Here is a 22,128-nt window from a genome sequence, read left to right as displayed (position 1 = left end):
CTTTTTTTTCCGTACTGTTGTGCTTAATAGGGCACATGGGTCTTAAGCTATATTTCTGTATTTATGAACCAAATTTGGTAAAAATTAACATGTTTAGTTTCTTCTGATTCTAAAAATGAAATTTTTTCTTTTGGTTAATTATTTTGCAAGATAAACAAAAAATTCCTTTTTTCAGAATTGTGGTGCAAATAACCACTGCACAAAAATATGCAAATGACACATGAGTCAACACTAGGAAGCTTAAGACACACACAATGACGGAGGCACTTCTATTAATAGGTCATTATTTCTTGTTTTATAGCACACTGAACACCAGCGTTTTGAACTGGCCATGCAGTGGTTGCAAACAAGACAAACTTTTAAAAGCTTCAAACAAGAATATTTAAATCTGATCTCATGTTGTGTGCTCCAAATATCCAGCTTCTTGCTGCAAAAATAATTCTGTGATAGGTACTGATGTACCACAGTAGAAGCTTTGCTGGATTGCAAATTAGTATCTTGAGAAAATGAAGAAAAAGAAACAAATCACTTGCCCTACAGTTTTAAAATTTTATGGCTGAAATATCAACATACAAGATAAGAAACTTTGCAGATAAAGAAATTAATAGATGTAGATTCTGAAAATGCAGGTATACAATACTAGATATTTTTTTGTTAATTTCTGAGGCTAATGACCCCCCCCCCCCCCCCCCTTAGTATTTACCTGCTGGTAGTATGTTAACAAATGGAATGCGCTGTTTTCTGTTTTTGTTATGATCACAGAATGTTGGTGTTATCGCAAACTAAACTACAAACGCTCCGCAATTTAACCTTCGTGTGCCCTTTTAGTTGCGTTAACAATCTGCAGTTGTAATGCACTTGGCAAGAACAATTTGCATACAATGCCTTCAATACGGAGTCAAGCTTCCTAAGTTGGAGGCTTTACTAGCCAAGTGTCCATTTGTTTCCAATATGGGAAGAAAAGCACTCAAGAAAAGCATGAAGTTTATACACGGTCATAATTTATGTTGTCAGAAGTGAGTGCCATGGGTATATAATAAAGTTCGCATTCAGGAAATACAGAAAGTTTTTGAGTGGGTCATATGTAAACCTTGGTGCATTAGCTGAATTGAAACCTTCTGGAGTTGTCGCATCCTCACCGGCCAGAACCAGACTTTGTTTCCGTACAAAAAACGGTGTTTTGCGCAAGAGGAATAAAAGCGTTGCACCTCTTCGGCAGTCACCTGGATGGTGGTGGTGACACACCGTTCTCTCACATTCAGTGTCAGTGTGAAACCCCGTGACTTGCCATTATTGCTGAGAGTTCTCAATGTCTTAAATAAATGTAATTTTGGCGTATGCTTGTGTCAGGCCTCCGTTGAAGATGTCTTCGCCGAGGTAATGTTGAACCTTTCGCACAGGTTTTGTGTGAAACTGATAACACGGGCATTTTACGCAACAGGAAAATGGCTTGGTAATGTTTGGCTGCTATTGGTCATGTTCCCCGTCGTCCTGCTGATGTGTTCTAAAGCAAGATGCCTGCCTGATAGCTGATTCTGAAAAGCATAAATGTGAAACAATCTCTTCAGAGATAGTCGCACCCACAATTGGGTTTGTGCACGCAATTGAGTGCCATTGCGAACTTTGTAAATGTGAGAAATGCCAGGAGTTGCATTCACGTTGCAAGCAATGTATATAAAAGACATGCAGGCTGTCTCCTGGTCTAGAAGAATAGACGTACCTGCAAACTCTTGACCATTATGTGAATTTTAGAAATTTGGGCTCTGTTTACTAAATGTTGCATTAAGGTTTACGAAACTAGATTTAAAGTTGAGTTTGTGAAATTGCAATTGTGGATTTTATAAAGATGGGGGTGGCCATAAAATGTGATGGCCTCCATATAAAGAAGTACCCTCGAGGTACTAATAAGGAAGTTAAAAAATACCTACTTGTTAGTCCTCTCAAACTTTCATTGATAACAGTGGCAAGGTGTGTCTGCCTTGCCTTACAACTCCTCTGCAAAAATTCCACATTCGCTTGCTCATAGCCTTTTTAGTAAAGTCGTCTGTATAGTAAAAAAGGAAACGCTTCATATTATACAAATATGTGGTGTGTGTGTATATGTGGGCTGTGTATGCTGATAGCGGTGTGCCTTTGGGGTGTGTGTGCTCGTTTCCAGAAGTCGTGGCAACCGAGTGCATGTGAGCAACATTCCCAGCCATGTGCAGCGTGAAGACGTCCACGATCTTCTTGCTACTTTTGGAACTGTGCAGAACCTAGAACTATGTGAGTTTCAACATTTTTTTTTGCTTTCTTATTTTTTCAGTGCACAGAGGAAATGTTTCTTACAAAAATTACGAGACAGAACTCTGGCGCTAGTCCCTAGTTCAGCACGATTGGACAGCCATGAGAATGGTGGATGGCAGGTCGAATTAAGCAAGAGGCAGAAATAGAAACGCCGAAATACGCTGCCAATTCATCGGCAGTATTTGCCCCAATTCTCATATGCTCCCGAATCGAATGTGTACCCACTCTTTAGCAGTTCAAAATAGCTATGTAGAAATGGCATTAGGATCCTAAACAAAGTAGCAGTTGAATGCACACCTATTATTTTAGCAAGGAAAATGTACCGTGCGTGCAATTCTGGCAATAAGGAAACGAAAAAAAAAATACAGTGGTGAACTGTGACTTCACAGAATGTAAATCTATTTACATAGTACCCATCATCATCACTCTAGGACAGCACTTTATCACTGTCTATTAAGAGCCACGTCTTGCTCTTTGTGTGGTCTACAATGCATTTTGTAGTCTACATTTATCAAGTGACTTCGCAACAATTGCAAATGGGATTGTAGCCCACGTTTAGACTAACCATTTCGCTAGTTTGTCCGGTGACACATACAATTCTCCAGTATGCCAGTAACACGCGATGCCACTTGTTGCTGCTAGCTGAACATGTAAAATAACTTATCATATGAATTTGCTTTCATAATTGGACTAAAAGCAACAAGTTGTCATCGTTACGCTATGTGAAAATGCTCGTTTTGTCACCATCTGTGGCCGCCATCTTGTGACAGCAATGATGGGTGGGCTAGCTCTGACAACCCAAGAAATTTACGGCCAAATTTCTTCGAAAACAAGGTGTGCGTTTGAGTTGGGTAAATACTGTAATAATTCTTTGTAAGATATCGTTTTCGCTTGAAAATGTTCCTGGGATAGGCTGGAAATCGGCGTTTTCGACAGGAGATGGGTGCTGCCGTTATGGGAGTCGCCAACTGTGGTGATCATTGGGGCCGGGCACGTGTGTGATAACCAGCCAAGTTCAAGTTATCTGCTGAAGGCAAAATGTTTGGACCGAAATAACAAATGTTTGGTCCCATATAAATGTATGAGCGCCAGCTGTCACCTGGGTCAAATTGACCAAAGTTAAATCAGCGGATGTCTGCTGTACATGGGTTTGCCTCAACATCATCCTTCTGGCTTCAGATGGCTTTGCAAATTTATGATATTCATCTGTTGCATTATAAATGCAGCATATTGCAGTAACATATCGCTTTGATATATTTAGAAAGGTACGATTGCTAGGAAATTTAGAGAGATAAAGTGCACTACAATGGCGATTGTACGAAGCCACAACTGCGAAGAGTCCCCACCCTGGCAGTTTAGTGGCGATGGCGTCGCGCTGCTGATCTCGAGGTTGCAGGTTCGGTTCACTGATCTCTACTTTAGGGGGCTGTGTAGCACGTCAACCGCCCTCAACTGAAGCCATCGAAAGTAATCTCCCTTGTCCCGGAAGTCAGCGCTTTGCTCATTTACAGTGACACTTTGCCTGCACGGGAGCTCGGCATTTTTTAAATTTTCAGTTTGGATATCTGCCTATTGCAGCCTAAACTACCCAAGAATGCCAGATATGTCTTTTGGGTAGACATCAAAAGTTGGCCATCGCTGCTCCGACAGTTTCGCTAGCACGAGTGGTGCATGCTGGAAACATTGCCAGTTGAGAAAACGCTTTATGTAAGAACAAGAATAAGATATCACATACGGGTTCAGATTGTCGTAAAAGCCCTTACCGCACTTTAAAAAAATAAAACACCCCCAAATACGCGGTAAACCACGAAGAAAAATTGCTGCAGTGCACTAGTAAGGGCAGCATTCGCCCGACTTCCAGGACAAGCCGCTGCACGATGCCGCATTTCTGCTGGCTTCACCTGCACCTGGCTTCGTGAGCTGCGAAGCGGTGTCCAGCAACTTATAGTGCAGATCAGTGGTTCGATCCTTCCAAGCGGCTGCATTTAAATATGGTGAAATGCAGAAACTCTTGTGGTACTTCAGTGCACGTAAAAGAACCCCAGGTGGTTAGAATTAATCCGGAGTTTGCCCCTCTATGGCATGCCTCATAATCTGATCATAGTTATAGCACACAAATCCACAGAATTTAGTTTTTAAGCAAGACGATTACACTAATCCATGTACGACGCAGCATTCTCGTGGTATCTGAGTATCCACAGCGCCAGTTTCTTCTGCTAATTTTCATTGGAAACTTCATGACAGGGGTCAGAGCAGGAGAGAAGTTAACAGCAAGATGGAGACTTGAAGTCAGTGACAGTGTTTGAACAAGGAATGTCACTGGTTCCAACGATTTGGCAAAGGGACTTGGGTTCATAGGGGCGTCACCTGTTCCCTGATGTGGGTGGGGCACAAAAATATTTTGAGTGTCTCTGATCAGGCCATTGTCACTGCAAAACACGAGGTCATGTGATCAGATCCCTGGGTATGGTGGCTACATTTTGACATGGTTGGAATGCAGAAATGTTTGTTTACTGATTAGGATTATGCAAAAATGCCTGTTTGCTGATGTTTGTTTGCTTATGTTTAGGTTTGAGTTGATCGTAATACATAAACACCCTCCCCAATTATAGGGTCCCCGTGGCCTACCATGTGGCTTTGGCATGTTAAAGATGAGCAATTAAGCATGCATATTTTAAGGAAAAAGGTAACTAAGTTAAAGAAGATCTCGATTCTTTAGTGCACCTTTAGTTGCATGCATATAATTATTGTGAAAATAAGCATGTTAAAAAAATGCTCGCGAGTTGCATGGCCATGCAACAGATGCTTGAACCTTAGTGGATCTGTTGCTACAGCATACATTGTTTGATGGCATAAGAAAAGTTGTGGCTAAGTTGTTTCGATTTGAGAAATCATTCTTGAGCGGTATGAATCTTTGTAATGATGGCAAAGCACAGCATGGCCTGTTTGACTTGCTTACCTTGTTGCAAAAATTGTTGCCGAGCTGAAATCTGCTTGTATTATATCTGATGTAGTTTTGAAAGGAATTCGGACGAGTTGATTGAACTTAGCATTGGTTCTGGTGATGTTTTATTTGGCTAGCTCATGTCTCTTTAGTCTTACAATGCTTGGCAGTGCTTCATGGAATTAAAAGTAAGAATACAGGGAAAACTGAGAAACCTGACCAGAGCTTGACAAGTGCCTTTTGAGATGGTCTCCTGACAAACCGCCCAGAGAATGATGGCAGGGATTGGCTGGGACAGAATTGCTGGATGTTTTCTACTTCCTTCTAATACATAGCAATTGTGAAGGCTCTGTATCGGTGTGTGTGTGACCAATTTGAAGTTCAAGCTAACAACTGCAACAAATTATGGAGGTGGCCAAAGGTTTGGTCAGGTGTGGGTGAGCTTCGGTAGACTGTCGTCGCTTCTCAGAATGTGCCACATCATAAAAAAAAAAAAGTTGAAATGCCATTTTTGTTCTCCTAATCGAGCCTTCTTTGTCTGGTCCATCAATTATTGCCAGCAGTAATAGTATGAAGGGCATGTCTAAAGGAGTTACTGCACGCTCAAGAAAGGGTGCTTGCAGGGTCGCCTGACAATTTTGAAGCCTAGTCACACAAAACATAAAGGGCTCATGGGAAATAGGCCCTCACCACGCGACAAGTAAACAGCAATTTCTGGCTGCCGAGCGCATGGAGAATAAAGTGGTGAGCAGGTGGCGAGTGCCGATCGCGACAAGGGTGTCATTAAGAGCTGCCACGAACCAAACACCTTGAAAGGTCTGGCAACATTGGAGGGCTTACTTCCCAGGTACCAACATTCAGATAGGCCCTGAAGAAAAGGAGGGCCGTTGCTACCAGTAGGTTGCTTTGCTGAAGCTTGCTACCTGATGTCATGCTCTCTCCTAGTCGTTTTTTCCTTCCTCCGTAGCTACCATTACCTGTCATCAGCTGGCAGCTGACATCACCTGACATTCTGAAAAATGGTGTGGAGAAGCCCTCCATTAAAAATAGAGGGACCTGTCTTCATGTCATGCTCCTTAGTTACATGTTTCGCACATGACTACACAACTGCACTGAAGTGCCACACCTCTGTGCTGTACATGCAGAACGTAGTTAATCGCCAAGCTCAAAGGGCTGTTCCGGGATCTTTTCTAGGGAAGCCACATGCTCCTTGTTGCAGAGGTAACCATATGGTGTTGCAATGTGGGTTCTTGGGCTCAGCCGTGGCATAAAATTGTAGAAGCATAAATTGCTAATACAGCTAACTTTATTTTCCTGTTTAGTGTTGTACCATTAAAGGCCAGCTGCAGCGATATTTCAATTTGGCTAAATTGGTTATGAATGAGTAGTACTATGCACTATTGAAGCAGTCATTACAAAGCTTCAGAGCTCGAAATTGTATAATTTTCTTTTTAACAGCCTCTAAGTAGCATCTGAGTAGACAGCACACACACCTGGTAGTTAACGGATATGACAGAATACCAGCAGGCTGCGTCAGATTTTTTTGGCGCACTGCGGGCAGCTGCGGTTACAACCCTAACTAATCTCTGCGGTCACGCTGAGGACCCACGCTGGTACTCTGCCTTCTAGGTCATGGGTTACTGCCAGTGAATGGTAACGGTGGCATTGTTTTCAGTTTTGGTATCAGACATCTGTTTTTGCAAGCTTTCAGCAAAACATCCACTCATATTCCATAAGTAGAATTTTGAATGAGGGCTGCTCTGCTGCTATGCTATCTGAAACCAAGGCCAGGATAACGAGATGTCCGTGATAGGTCAAAATAACTCTTGCCCTGTCCGTACGGGCGGGGGCTGCATCCACGTGAGTGGTGCCAGAGTGGTTTTGACCATCGTGGAGAGCTAACTGCACATTTGGAATAAAAACAGGTGTGAACAATTTTATGTTATCCTGGCCTGGGCCTTTTATGTGGTCCTCGAAAACTTCGTTGCAGTTGGTCTTCAATCGTGGCTGTTCACATCCGAGGTTGTGCGGCAGTTGTAGGGTAATGGGCTGATGCGCTTCGCACTCTCAGCACCGTGGTTGTGGAGCAGGCATTTTGCATCTGCAGCTTGTGTCAAGCTGTTGTGCAGCTGCAGGAGGGATCGCATAAAGCATTGTGCAGCACCTTACTTTTGAAATATCCAGTTCGTGCTCTTTGCGTTGCAATATTATTGGTTCTGCTTTTATAATCTGGCCCATGAACATTACGCAGCTGCATTTCGTTGAATTTTCCTTCTTTTCATTTTGTTTTTCTTTTCCTCAGTTCCTCCTTCCAAGCCCGAGAGCCAAACCTTTCGAGCACAAGTAACTTACGAAACTCCCGAACAGGCGCAGCAGTACGTATGCTTTTTTTTTCTTGTTTTTCTGTTTCTATTATTGTTTCTTCTTCTTTGGGGACTGAAGAACAAGGTGACCTGAGGGGGCCCTGCAACCCTCCTTGAAACATTGTAAATATACCTTAGATGTTTATGAGAGCAATGCACAGAGACTAAGTCCGAAATAGGTGTTTAAGCATTGCGTTACCATCCTCTTGTTGCCAATACCAGCTGCCATGATTGCACCTGTGTGGAGTATACTGGTATCTCTGTATTTACCACTACCGTCTGACAAGTTCCCAGCGAGTACGAAACGGGACAACCCAAACTGAAAACTTGGCACATCTCAAGCCAAGATGAGAAAAATGAAGAAATCAAATGGGGACATCCTGTTCTAAAGGCAGTTGGCCAATGCACACAGAGTTGGAATGAAACTGCTGTATTTACTCGAAGAATGTCTGAACATAAATGTAGGTTGATTCCTATATATTGAACTCTCAAAGAAAAAGAATATGCCGTATATACTTCTGTAAGGAACGCGCTCGTGTAATAAACGCTTCCCCAACTTTGCTACTTTGCAGTCCCACGATCGAATGGCCGAGCTGTAGTTTTTCGGTGACTAAAATCTATTACTCTTGCACATGTTTGCAGCAAGTGCACTCGATGTTCGTTGCTGTGTCGGAAATAATGATCATGCCACGTGAGGAACGCCGACGTCGCGCAAAGAAGACTCTGTGGCTAACTTATGTAGGCTGCACATCCATGCTAGCGGTAAGCATACTGTGGTGGCGCACCGGCAGGGGCAGTGGGTTTGATGACTTGGAAGCCGATGGCACACTGGCGGCAAGCATGAAATAATAACAGGCTGCACGCTATCATGGTTGTCTGGGACCTGACGGAAAGTGTACACGATAACACTCGGCATGGTCTTGCTGTATGCTTGCCACCAGTGCTGGTGCGAAGGCACCTCGTAGACAAGAGAGAAAACAAAAAACGCAACTGGCTCTCTGCAACAGTTCATTTAAGCAGATTACGGACTTTACTCTGATGTAATAGGAGCATGCGTTACACTGCGCACGGGAGAGTCAAAGTGAAGAAGGGGTGGCTGGCACTTGGTCAGCGTAGTGAGTCATAGCAGGGTGTAGTGTCAAATTGACGTGTCAGTTGCCCACTTTTCTGCATTTCTTGATGGACACTTTGCGTCTTCGGTTTCGTTCTGAGCGATGAGCCCTAAGCCTGCTGCGGGTCAGAGTTCATCTGCTTACAGAAGCTGAAAGGCTGATCAGACACCAATAAAGTTTGACATGCTGATGAGCAGGATGATAAAGGAAAGAGACGCACACAGCATGTTTGTCAAAACAGGTGCCGAAAAGCAGTGCTTCAACAAGATGCTTGTGATAACTCCAGACGGCCTTAAGCGGCTGCGAGGATGTGCTTTTGTGGATCCACAATGCGGATAAAGCGGCCAGCAACATGAGCGATAATTCTGGTGGTTCCGATCGATGCAGTGTGAAGCGCAATAAAAATGCTGTTACGGTTTGCAAATAGTGTACGTCTATCTTTAATACAAAGATAATCTATGTAATGCATTTTTCAAATCATTGCAGTCGTACTTTACAATTTTTGCTGTTTAGAAAAAATGCCCATAAATTTTTCTCTGCATAATTAATTTCCTCCTCCCCCCGTGAACATTGCTTTGTTTTTTTTTTTTGAGAAATGTGTGTTAATTACGTGAGTATATATGGTGATTCGAATACAAGTTGACCCATATCTCTTTCGAGAAAAATATACTTCGAACATGATACACCTTTATTTACCGTAAGGTTGGCTACATCGTCTCGCTAGCTGTTGTCACATGCTGCATCCTTGTCTGAACTGCCAGAGTTGTCCTCATTGGATGCTTCGCTGACGTCCTTGGCACCCCAAACTGCAACGTCATTGGGGCTGTCAAGTGCGTTGCATAGGCAGCATTTCCTAAAGCCAGTCTGGATGGTCTCCGACTTGCCTTTCGGCGAGTACAATGGAGAAACTGTTAGCTTGGTACTTTTGCTAGGTTTTGTTGACACATCTAGGTTGATAGCTCATTTTTGGTTACATTCTCAGGGAAAAAAAGAAAGGTAGACTTGTATTTGAACATATTTGCTAGTATTCTTTGTTGCAACCACTGCATGTGAAACTGTGGTCGCTATTGTTGCGATCGTGGATCTATGCAGTTCTGAAGGTACACGCCCACCACAGTATCAGGCATGGTCGTAAACGTGAAAATAAAGGCAGAAATAGGGTTTGGTCGTGCTGTCATTCCCATACGTTTTCCGTTGATGCTTATGCTGATGTGGACTCCGCTACTTCATTTTGGGTGCTCGCTAGTGCTGCTGTTCCTCTTTTTCTTGGCATGTTCTTGCAACTTGTCGTGCTTTGAGAGTTGTCCGAATTAGCCGGTGTGCAGCTGAGTACATTTGCGTCAATGGGAGTTTGATACCATTAAATAATGCATATGCTTGCTGGGACCTCAGAAAGGGTTTGAATTTCCAGATTTTCCAAATTAAGGAGTCTCGAATAAATGAGGGTTTAGAGTATCTTATAGGTAGAAGTCGGAGCTTTTTGCCTGTCGTCTGTATATTTTCTTAGTTCTAACGGTGTAAAAACTCATATCAATACAGATAGACAAACCACTGTATCTGTCTTTTGTCTAGTTCAGTCATTTTTTTTTTTTTGAACGAAGCTTTCTTTGTCTTTTGCTGAGACTTTTTCACTGCTGCTGCTGCTGCCGCCGCATTGCACCCCACGTGGGATGGTTGAGAGCTCACGGCAGCAGTGCAGGCGAAGAGATGGGCGACGTCAATGATGTTTTGGTAGCGCAGAGCCACAGGGCCCTCAGATGTGCCCGGAGCTATGCCACAATCCCTTTTGAAGGTTCCCAAGGGACTCGGCAATGCCCTCTGGATGCTGTAATTATGCGTAACCCCCGGAAAAGCATTGCAGGAGCTGCCGTGCTTGCTTTCGTGCTCACGTGCAATAGCAATGACAGTCCAGGGAGGAGGTAGGGTGACTGTTAGAGATGGAGTAAAAAGAGAGGAGGCAGTGAGTGGGCACAACTGGATACCATACTGACAGTTGGGAAACGGGTGATTAACCCGTTTCCAGACTCCAGGCTCGTGGCACTTCACCTAACATGACATGGGAGGAAGAAAATGCGTGGTCAGAAAGCATTGCTCGTTTGGGCTCTCTCCAGTAAAGAAATGAGTGAATGAATGACATGTCTCTCTGTGTACTACGTGGAAAAACACAAGTGGTGCAGGCAAGGTAACATTTATCATGGCATCACAACTGTCATATGCTGTCAATGTTACCGTGAAATACTATTGATGAATGCAAACAGCACAGAAAGCTTCGCTTACATTGATTCCCACAGTGTGTGGGATCTGCATATCTTTTTTCTCCCTTTCTGTTCTCAATATCATGTACCAACAGCAAACTCTCTTGTAAAGATTGCTAATACTTTTTCCTCGGCATGAGGTAAGATGTAAGTGAATGCTGATTTTACTGTGTTATCTCGCTATCACAGCGGAGAGGAAATAGCAATGGCAAATTAGGATTCAGGTGGGCCGCCTGGATGCTGCCATGTTGTCACACAATCGCGGCAAACCAATGGAAGCGGTCATGAAAAACTTGCCGGACTGTAACGGTAAATACTGAGAACCCAGTAACTCTGTGCCTGAGGTCGTGGCAGCAATTATTGGTAACAGTAGGAGGGCAACTCTACACTAAAACTTTCCAATTATTGCTGCACTTCGATTAAAAGTTTTACCTGCTCTTTCTTTGTTTTTGAACTTCCTGAAATATCTGCCACTTCCATAAATTCCTTTACACTTCTCGAAGCACAATGGCCACTGACCGGATTTCTCTAAATGTCATGACTGAGCAGTGCCTCGAGCAGAAGCAAGAGAATTTCGTTACTGATAGGTGGCACCATCTGATGGTAAAGGATACCACTGCAACAATACAATAAATTTAGAGATTGAGTCGTGCTACAATGGATTGTGCCATAGTTTGCTGCAAAAATTACTGTAAAGGAAAACGTGGTGCCAGTGCCTATGGATGGTGTAAGCTTTGCAGTTCATCTCGTAGGGGAATGATGGCAGACATGTATTTGCCTAAACCTCCTACTTCTGGCTTCTAACAGCTCTGTGGCTTTGCAAATTGATGATTTTCAACGAAATAAGACCTTGTAAATGCAGCCGTTCACAACCACGCATGTGCACAGGGACTTCTTGCCTTCATTTGTTCAGAAAATTAATTGCTTAGAAACTAATGCTACAAACCTCTGAAGCCACATGCACAAAGGTGAATTCATGTTCTATACGTTATTCCCATGGTAGCAAAATGATTGCAGGGCCATACTTCCTTCCAGTATTTTGGTAGGGAACTCTGTGGGTCGTGCTACTTTATCTCGAGTTTATGCCGATGCAATAATGTGAGGCAGCGATGAACGGAGGGAAGTGGCATTTATTAGTTTGAATGACGGGGTACCGTTGCGAGGGTGGGGCAGCGACAGTGCTTAATTGCCATCAACCTCGTTCATGGTCTTCATACAAAACACGCTAAAATAGCTTTCTGCTTAAATAAAATTCACGAGGATACCAGGCACATTTTTACATGTTTTGAATAAGGCGTTGCTTCGTTATGAACAACTCCCCACAAGGGGTCCTGTCAAACCTTTCTTGCTGCAGCCACTTAGATCATGGTAACCATGCAGTTTCTTATTGCAGTGTTGTGTAGTTTAGCCCTCTCGATATTGCAAATTGTGGCTGGCTTTCATATTCTTGCGCAACCAAGCAGTGCAGGTCACGCACTTTCACCAGTGCATGCCTTCACCCCAAACTTGATTGACCACAGGCAGTGGAGCTGCGTGTGTATGGCTTTTTTGGGGGAGCACCACCTATTGAGGGTTGGCCATATTTGTTTATAGGGTGCAGGTGTAAAAAATTGGACTAAGCCAGTGGTTCTTGCGGGGCCTTTATTTACCATTCCATTTTTCATTTTTGTCAGATGGTGCACCATGTCGCGGTAGTGCCCCGTTTTATGCCACTGCGGCGATGTGGTGAAGCCTTCATTGTTTTTACCTAGTCCCGAGAGAATGTTTTAGCCTCTCCTTTGTTGCAGTAGCACTCTGTCCTCTCTGCAGGGCTGTGGCTCAGCTGAGGGACTACGAGTACGAAGGAAGCGTGCTGAGAGCCGAGTACGCCATGGACATGAGCATGCGCAACGGCGGCGGCGGCGGTGGCGGTGGCCGCAACAACATGCGCATGGGCGGCAACCGACCCATGTTCCGGCCTTTCCAGTACTCGGGTGGCCAGGCGTCCCCCATGAGGCCGTCCGACTTCCCCCTCAGGTGCGGACACATCTGGGAGAGCGTGAGGAAACCTCTGGGCCTCATGTTTGCTTCGTGGTCTTGCGCTAGAAGCCTCATTAAAAACTCTTTGGGGTTTACTCGTAGCGAATTCCAATGGCAGATTCGGAGTGGCCGACGAACCCTGCGGTGCAGGGCAACACAATGAAATCTGTGAGTGAAACACATCCACTCCGGCCAGAGCAATGGACAGGGGGTGCTTGCACACATCCGCTTCTGAAAGCGCCCAGCATTCCTCGCGTTTTTTTCTTCGTTTTCGGCTTGAACTTGCGCGAGCATTGTGTTTAGGAGTTTAGTGTTTCTTTTTAGCCTCCTGCGCTCTAATGCAAGTCACACTGCATGTAAGTCTGCTTCTCTCGTCCGCCATGATTGTGTGTTGGAAACATCGGAGACGCAGCGAAGCCTGCAATCAGTTCTCTGGCAACACGTCGAGACAGCCTGAAGTGCCTTCGCAACTACTTTTCATCAACAAAGTAAAGGCTGTTAAAATGCAAACTTCCGAAAAGGAGCTGTTGTTACCTCTTCATCCGAATATTGGCGAATGTCGTCATCGACGAACTTCGCGCAACTTTTGTTCTCTTGGCCGGCGGCCGAAACATGTCGAAAGCTTGCTAGAATACACTAGTTTCCGAAGCTTCTTCGTAGCTTGAGTCACCGCTGGTCAATTCGGAACTTGAACTAGATGAAATCATTGCTCTCAGCAAGCAGTAAAAGTGCGGGTTGACCATGCGAAGCACCACTCATTTCTTCCGAGAGACCACGATTTGCGTTCACGGGCACGCGCGCCATAGCGGTATGTTAGCTGTGTGTGGCCTGACATCGCGCTGCTTCTGGTCTGCTCCTTCAATTTTTGCGGAGTAGAGAGTTCTGTTTTGTGGAGTGAATCTAGCAGCAGAGCTGTTCCCAATCCGCCAATAAAGGATATGGAAGGCACTCTGAATCTCTCAATGAAATAGACTAGCTTCGCAAGCAGCAGATAAACTACTACTGGAAGTGCTTTGAATCTGCCATTGGAATTCACCAATAGGGAGTAGATTGTGCATGTATGTACTGAATGGTGTGCAGAGCTGGGCAAGTAGAAATACTTTCGTGGTGTAGCAGCGTAAAGAGAACCCTATCAAAAGAAACCCCCACATAATTTCTATAGCCAGTAGTCTTATATGAACATTTGGGGGTCCCATATAAAAACCTGTATGCTCTTGTATATCATATTGGGCATGCCAAGTTCTTATAAGGGACCCATACACGTTCATGTGGTATTATTGGATTTGGCACTTATGCATTTTTGCAATAAAGACAAGGAGCGGTTGGAACAACATAAGTGTTGTCCTGTAACTGGATTTATTCTGCACACAGGCAAGTGTTAAGTTCAATAGAAGCAAAGAACTTAGTACGCCAGCTTGCTTTAGTTGTTGGGTGTTTGCGTGTATAAGCCAACCTGGAAGTCACTTCTACGGCCATCAGTCTAGCCTGCGTGGGTAATCGCAAGTCTCCAGTCACTGGTTAGCTGATTGTACAAACTTATCAGCATGGTGGCAAACTTCTTGTGATGGCCAGTAGACAACTTTTGCCACAGCCTTGACTGGTTGGCCTACGTATCTCTGTTATGTAAAGCCCATGCTTTAGGACAAGCCAAGCCAAGCTGCTTAGTTGTGAAGGCAGCATCTGTGAATTCTCGTGCGAGTTTTGCGCATCTAGCATTCGGTAATTTATGTGTTACATAGCGACATGGTTCCAGGCAATTTCTTCAAGCGCTTTTAAGTGGTGCCAACTCCCCCTTCAATGTGCCGACGAGAGCGGCATGGGAAGTAGCATGCAGTATTTGTCGTAAGGAGACTTGCGATCATTTGGCTGTGGCAGTGCAGTCAGCCTTTATGTTGCCAAGGGATGAAGATTTGGCGTATGCATTGACTGTACTTTTGTCTATCTCTAGCAACAGCATGGCAGTGGTCATGTGTAGTATCTAGGTTAAAGGCAAGCGTAAATGTGCACAGCACCGCGTTTTATGAACTTCAGCCATATTCTTGGACAATCACTTGCGAAGACAAGTACTTTGCCATGTTTTGCATGGCTAGCACAGGACGCGTCCACAGCAGACAGCGTTCCCAGCACTGTGATAGGCAAAGGTGGTTGGCACTGTTCCAAGAATTGTCATGTGTAGAGACCAATGCGTATTGCATTAGATGTGTGATGTTGAAGGTATCCGAGAAAGTGGCCATCCAAGAATAGGGCACACGTTTTTTGGGAACTTGTGCAATAACTTATTTTCTGGCAAATCCAATATCTTTAATCTCATTTATTCAGGCATTTTCGTAGTCTCTGTTAAGACTGAATTGGTTGACAAATGTATACAGCATAAAAAATTTTTTAAATGTGGAATTGCAGCCTATTTTTATAGCTAGGGATAATTACTTCCTTTGTTTAGTGAAATAGGAGTGGTGTATGGCAAAGTGCCAAGTGATTTATGATCAGTGGTGATATGCCATCTTCATCAGCTGTGATTAAGGGTTTGCTTGCAGGCTGTCGGTTAACCTAAAGCATTCGGTTCAGTGTCTTGGAGGCTGCGACGAATGATGTATGGGCTGTTTTGTGTTGTGTGTTTTTGTTAAAGAAACGTTTACTCTTAACTGTGTTGCAGGATCCTTGTCTTGAGTGACATGGTTGGTGCCATTATCGGCCGGGCCGGAGGCACTATCCGACAGATCACCCAGCAGTCGCGGGCACGGTGCGTGGTACATTCTTTCACGGTAGACTTGTAGCAATGTTGCTTCTGCAACTATGGAGCAGACTTTTGTGTTATGTGGAACATATCCTGCTTTCTTGATTGGTTATAGGGAAGTGCCGTCTGCTACACCGATGTTTGTCAGTTGTTACATTGGATGCAGCCATTGCTTATGGCTGTTGCAGCAACGAAGTTTGACAAAGGAAGGTCCAGGCGAAGTGTAACTTTCAAAGAAGCATAAATGTGTATTGCGTGGGCCCTTTGTATCCGACATTGGAAAAAGCAGGGGAGGAATGTTGCTTGCGTGCACGGCTCAGTGCGGCGAGAGCCTCCTTTGACATTCGGTTTGCTTGTCTCTATCATGCAGATTTCACAATAATTTCAGCTATGTCCGCGTATATGGAGCGACACAAACATTTAGCTTTTCACCACTGCCTCGCGCTTTCAGTCTCTGGAGCAGCCTTCAGGATAGCACTGCTTCGCTCAGAAGCCATGATGCCTTTCGCAGTAATTTGGTCAAACATTTTTCTCCGCACTGTGCGTAGGGTTGAGTTAGTGCACAGGTACTCATCAATCCCTTTACGTTTTCAATGTATTTCCGTGCGTTATGCCTTATATTTGTTTCCTGTTTGTTTTTTTACTTTACGCTGCGCATAACATTTCAACGCAATGTACCTTGCTGCTTTTATGTATTACTTCTTGCTGTTCTTGCTTTTTTTATGCAATGCTTATCTGTTCATTCCTTTTCCTTTTTTTCTTTGTTTTTGACATCTTTCTGTACATATGTAAATTTCACCGTTTTGTGCCAATGTTTATCTTTTTATGTTTATGCGTCAGTATCTTTTTACTGATTGTATCTTGTGATAAACTGTACCATATGCGCCCCTCACGCTATGCCTCTTCTGTAGGCCTGTGAGGTCTTTCTACATAAATAAAATAAATGATGAATCAAATTGAACCCTCGTTTGACAGACTTGTAGTGGAATGCTCTTTTCACAGTGATTGACAATTTCCAGTGGACCCTGATGGTGTCCTTTAATGAAATGACCTTTACAGTGAAGCCTGTTTCCTGTCCTGCTTGCTTTGTTATAACGAAGGATTATTTTTGTCTTGAAGTTTCTAGTGTGAAGGTCAGCTGAATTTGAAGCATAATTTCTGGACTGTAAACTGGTCATGTGCAAACATAATTTTAATTTTATGTGACCAATTTGTTTACTGCACATACATAAGCTCATGCATTGCTTTGTGCAAGAATTTTTTCAGTCTAATTTGATGGCCGAACTTTTTGAAGGTAAAGTGGTGATGTTGAATTTCCCTGTCCTTGCAGAACGTGCAGAATGACCTGAAAATTAGTGAGAACTTGAGTGAAGAAGATATAGTGCGAAATAATAAATTTCTTAAAGTACTTGAGAAGTGGGCAAGGTCTACCGTACTTGCTTGCATAATGATCGCTCTTGCATAATGATCACACCCCTGAATTCTGTCGTCAAAATTCGATTTTTTTTCTTTACCATGTAATGACCGCACCCCGAACTTGCCGCAGCGATATGTTGTGTGCCAAGTCTAGCTAGTGATGATTGCGCTTACTATCTGTTGAATGTTGTCAAAGGCTACGCGAACGACTCAAGACATACCAAGCGGTCTGCACACACGAAGCATTTTTAAGCAGATGCCCCATTTTATTCCTTTCATCACTTTCCACACTTCCATAAAAAAAAAAAAAGAAAAAAGCTACGACCAAACTTGCCTTAGCGTTATTATATGTAGGCTTTATAATGGTTGTGTGCAACAACAAAAAAAGGTGCCTTTCGATTCTTCTCGTCTGCACTCGTGGGCACGCAACAAATCGCGAGCGGCAACGATAGTAGCCACGTTTACACTGATATGTTAGAAGTGTACCCTATTCATATGCCGACGCTTGTAACACAACTGAGATACTCGCCCACCCTTAGTGGGAACGTGCCGTATTAGGATAGTAGTGAAGACAAATGCCACAGTTTCTGCAGCATACCTGCCATGCGTTTCTATGTCAGTGGCAGCTAATCTCGCCCATCTCTGTTTCTGTCCCCTCAGAGTAGACATGGCTATGTTATAGCCACAGGCTTGCCGTTATTAACAATATTATTCATTGCTGATCGGAAGAAACTGTTTCAATGCGCGTCGTGTACTCGCGAAAAAAAGAAAATTGCGTTTGGTGCGTTCGGCATGCTCCGCCGGATGCCATTTTTATTTTGGTGTTCCGCACTGTTCCAGCAGCAGCTGCCTGTTTGTTGACCTGTTGTCATCCCACAACAAATGCGGGATGAAAAAAAAATTGTTCTTTTCGCGGGAAATAGAAAAGAAAAGAAGAAAGAATAAAAGAAAAGAAAATAGAAAAGTAGGAGATGCACAATGTGATTCGGCATCCAATGCGCCGGAACCGAGGAGTCTTGCCGTGCCTGCCATAGCACCAGGTTTGATGCCTGCGCAAACGAGATAGCTGATTCGGCGCTTTGGCATGGCAAAATGCCTAGGTTCTGGTGCGTTGGACACCGTAGCAGATGCTGGATAATACCATGTCTCCCACGTTTTGGAGGTGGCTACTGCTTAACAAAAAAAAAAAAAAAAACTCTTGGGACATTTAAGCACTTCTGAGTTGAGACTGTGAAGGCATTCATGTCTAATTGAAAGCTGCTGAGTGGTCTTTCGAGTTATGAACTCTTCGCAAGCGAGTGCATTGAGACACTTGGTGCATTCAGATTCCCGAGAAGCAGTTAGTATGCAGGCGAGAGCTTGCACGGGCAAGAAACTCTCGACAGGTTTCCGAGAGTGAGGACAATTGTGACATAGTGTCGTGGCGATGCCCTCTCTCCTCGCGCAACATCTGGCGCGCTGGTATTCTGGTTCACCCGCTCTGCTTAGTCGAAGTGGGTTCGTGCTGTGGCGTCGCAGCCAATGGGCATTTAGGCTGCTACAGATGCCGGTCGCTGGCTTTTTTTCCCTTTTTTTTTGCGCAATGAGCCATGTGACGCTTTCGCATGAAAATGTTGCTCTAACTTTAACCTGGCATAATGTAGGCGCACCTCCCCACTTTGCGGAAATTTTTCAGGGAAAGAAAAGTGCAGTCGTAGTGCGAGTATATCGTGCAGTATATCATATTTTTCATCTCATCAAACTGCACTTGCAAGAAAATTTATATTTCTAGGTGGAAAATTGTTTTACCCCTGAGTTCTGTTAGTTGTGTCGCTCACTGCTTGTGGTTCCGCTTTGTCCTGCAGGGTGGATGTTCACAGAAAAGAGAATGCTGGTTCCCTTGAAAAGGTAGGCATGCTTCCTTCGCCCTAATTCGTAGTAGTGCCGAGGTGTTTAGCACGACGCCCGAGTGTCGTACAGGTGAATTATGAATGCTCGACTCTCCTTGCAATGGGCCCTGATAAGCCGACAAAAAAAACATCAGTTTTATCCGAAGTCCGTAATGTCCGAAACGCCTCAATTCTGAAATGTTCGTCGCAATGTCTAACAACTTCAAAAGTGAGTGGCGAACGTCCAAAGTAAAAAACAGTAAAGAAAGGTCGCAATTTCGCCCAAAAGGCGACGCTTCGATAGCAATAGCAAATTAAGGGGAGATGTGGGTCCCAAAACCAACTTTGTTAATTTTAGTGTGAACGGGATGATATTTAACAGTATTGTGCAGCTTTTTCTGCTGATTGCAAATATCTAATTAGATTTTGTATATCTTCATTAGAACAAATGATGCAAATTTTTTAATACAGAAATTCAATCAATTTCTTACGGGACTTTTCAAAAACTTAACTTTGTCAAGAGGAAAAACAAAGTATACGGCTAGAACGCCAGAGAGTAGCTCTAGCCGGTGATGCTATCTTTATTGTTCTCAGTGCAATTATAATGCAAAAATACCAGATGTAAACATAATTTCAATATCTTTGCTAATTTTAATTTGTATTTAGTGGCAATTAAAGTTTAGCCGGCAACTTTAGAAATAAATAAATAGCATCACCGGCTAGATCGATTCGACACAAATATATTGATACCAAACATTTTGCTGGTACTTAGAAAGAACATATGAAGATCCCCCCGTAAGGCAGTGTGCAGTGTCCAAAAAAATGAAGCTGAGAAAAACGAGTTTGAACTTTCATTTCACTATAACTTTTAATGGACTAACAATATGGCAATATAAATTGCACCACCATGTAGCCCTGTCTTTCAGCACCAAGTTCATGACATATATATGGCCATTTTGCAAAAATAACATTGAGATATTGGTTGCAAAATCATGCATAGTCACTGAAAGCAATGCCAGAAAGCTAGCACCACGAGCTTCACATTCCTATTTTAGTTCCTTGTTGTACAGAAGGCACACAAATGGCATCCCTATGCAAATAAAGTTGCGCAGAGTTCATGGCCACAACAAAATATGTCCTTTCCACAAAGTTTATGGCTACAACAAAAAATTTTAATCAAATCCCAGTGGTGGTCACCATATTTCAATGGAGCTGAAATGCAAAAAAGTTCCTGTGCTTGTGTTGTAGCGCTTCCCAAGTGGTCAAAATTGGTCCAGGATCATATCACGGTTTTGGAACGTAAAATCTCAGAACTCAAATTAAAAAAAAAAAAAATTATCTCTTGCACACACTCACAATTGTGCATTCAGCAAAAGGTCACACCTATACCTATAAAAGCCCAGGACTGTAGGCAGAGTCTGTTGGTGGCTTGTGCCTCTTTGCAAGCTTGTTTATCAAAGCATTTCTGTTTGTGTGATCCTTGTTGGACATGTGAAGCCTCCGACGATCCTTTCGCGCATGCCACACGTGGAGCACTCCAGCACAAGCTTGGCACAGAGCCCGTACTCCTTGGCGGGGTCCTTCGAAAGCATCAGCGTTTTCTTGGCGCACACGGGGCACGGCATAAGTCCAAAAAAGTCTTGCACCACGGATAAATCCACGATCGCAAGTTCCGTTCCGCTGTCGCTGACGTCTTCTTTCGTGTCAACACCCAGCAGCTCAAACTTTCGCTCCGTTGCAGACAGACGCCAGGCGCGTTTGCGCCTTATCGGCGATCGCTGCGCGCTTGCTTCTTTCTTCGGTCATGAAGAAAACGTATCTACACGGTCTACGCCAACACGCGAGGCGTGGGTGGACGAAGTGTTGATGCTAGACGTACTGGGTTGCAGCTCGGAACTCGATCCGGCAGAATCTTCAGGCAGACCAGCAGCCGGCAACTCCGGGTACACGACAGGCTTATCAGTCTTCTGTCGCGCATTCCACGGCCGCCTTCGCGCCTTGCCGAACGCTTGACGCGTAGTAGTCTTCATACGACGGTGTCCTCCAGTCATTCGGGCAGCGAAAAAGACACTTTATCGAACGTTGTCGAGCAGCGAGCGGCCGAACGTTCACAGCGGCGCGATGAAACCACACAAACACGCAGCGCGCACGAGAGCGACCAGCCTGTCGGGAACGCGGGAATCGGCACTCAAACGGCGCCAGACCAATAGGAGCGAGGCGCGCGGGGGGCGTGCGTGCTTTGGCCAATCAGCGGCACGGGCGCATCCTTCAGAAATGACGCGATAGCGTCGGTTCCTCCTCACCTACGCCATATTGAACCGGCGCAAAATACGCACAAAGAAAGCAGCTTCCAAACAAGCTCAAAATGGCGCCCGCCGACCAACGCGTTCGCAAATGACGACGGCGCGAAGTGCGAACATTTTTGGCGATTTTTTGTTAATTCCGCGGCCACCCTGGCCCGTATAACTGTGTTTTTTTATTATTTCCCGATTAAATTTAGGTTCTAGATTTCGCGGAGGGATTCTTGAATGTATAAACGTAGCGAAAACGCACTTTTCCGAAAATCGACATTTTTGCTATTTTTTGACATTTCAAGACCCGAAGAGACCGAAAAAAATAGCAGGAATATCACTTCTTGAAAACGTTATTTTTGGATTCTACAGTGTCTGATGCATTATTTCAGAAAATTTCACGCATCTTGGACTACTATTTTAGTTGTAATGGCGTTTTAATCACGTCGACAAGCTGTATTTTTACTGATAAACGCGCAAGAAAAAGGCCTTCTTCCATGACGCCCAGTTGCCATTCTAAGTTTCCGATCACAGCCATTTTGATTCTGTTTGAAAGAGTAACTCTTTTCGTTTAGTTTTTGCGCCACCGCTCCTTTGTGAAATACGCGATGTCACGCTAACGTACCAGCGCCGGGGTTGTGGCGCGAAATGGAATAACTGGAATTGTGACCTTGATTTCCTCTTGTAATCACTCATTGCTGCGAAATTGAAGAAATCAGTTTTCAGAAAATATTTTATTATATGAAACTAATTTCGTTTTTTGCATTAGTGTCCTTTTAATGTTAACTTTCACGGTTTCATGCATTGCAGCCAGCAGTATGTTGTGACTCACTTATCTTG

General features: G+C 44.0%; 1 protein-coding gene across 3 annotated transcripts in view; it reads left to right on the top strand.

The window, feature by feature from the left end:
* The window catches only part of Imp (IGF-II mRNA-binding protein), a 68,499-nt gene that overhangs the window by 5,654 nt on the left and 40,717 nt on the right, over nucleotides 1–22,128 (top strand). Inside the window, exons 3-7 of one of the 3 annotated variants that reach the window (XM_055075995.2) lie at nucleotides 2,162–2,265; nucleotides 7,533–7,605; nucleotides 12,770–12,976; nucleotides 15,633–15,719; nucleotides 18,974–19,016. In XM_055075995.2, the coding sequence (XP_054931970.2) occupies nucleotides 2,162–2,265; nucleotides 7,533–7,605; nucleotides 12,770–12,976; nucleotides 15,633–15,719; nucleotides 18,974–19,016 (514 nt within the window). Of the gene's footprint in view, nucleotides 1–2,158; nucleotides 2,266–7,532; nucleotides 7,606–12,769; nucleotides 12,977–15,632; nucleotides 15,720–18,973; nucleotides 19,017–22,128 lie in introns of those variants that run through there. The other 2 variants (XM_050187170.3, XM_072286599.1) reach the window with 2 other exon arrangements.

The sequence above is a fragment of the Dermacentor andersoni genome, chromosome 2 (assembly GCF_023375885.2).
Source record: "Dermacentor andersoni chromosome 2, qqDerAnde1_hic_scaffold, whole genome shotgun sequence".
NCBI classification, from domain to species: domain Eukaryota; kingdom Metazoa; phylum Arthropoda; class Arachnida; order Ixodida; family Ixodidae; genus Dermacentor; species Dermacentor andersoni.
The sequence above is the reverse complement of the archived record's forward strand: the minus strand, read 5'-3'. Positions and strand labels throughout refer to the sequence as shown.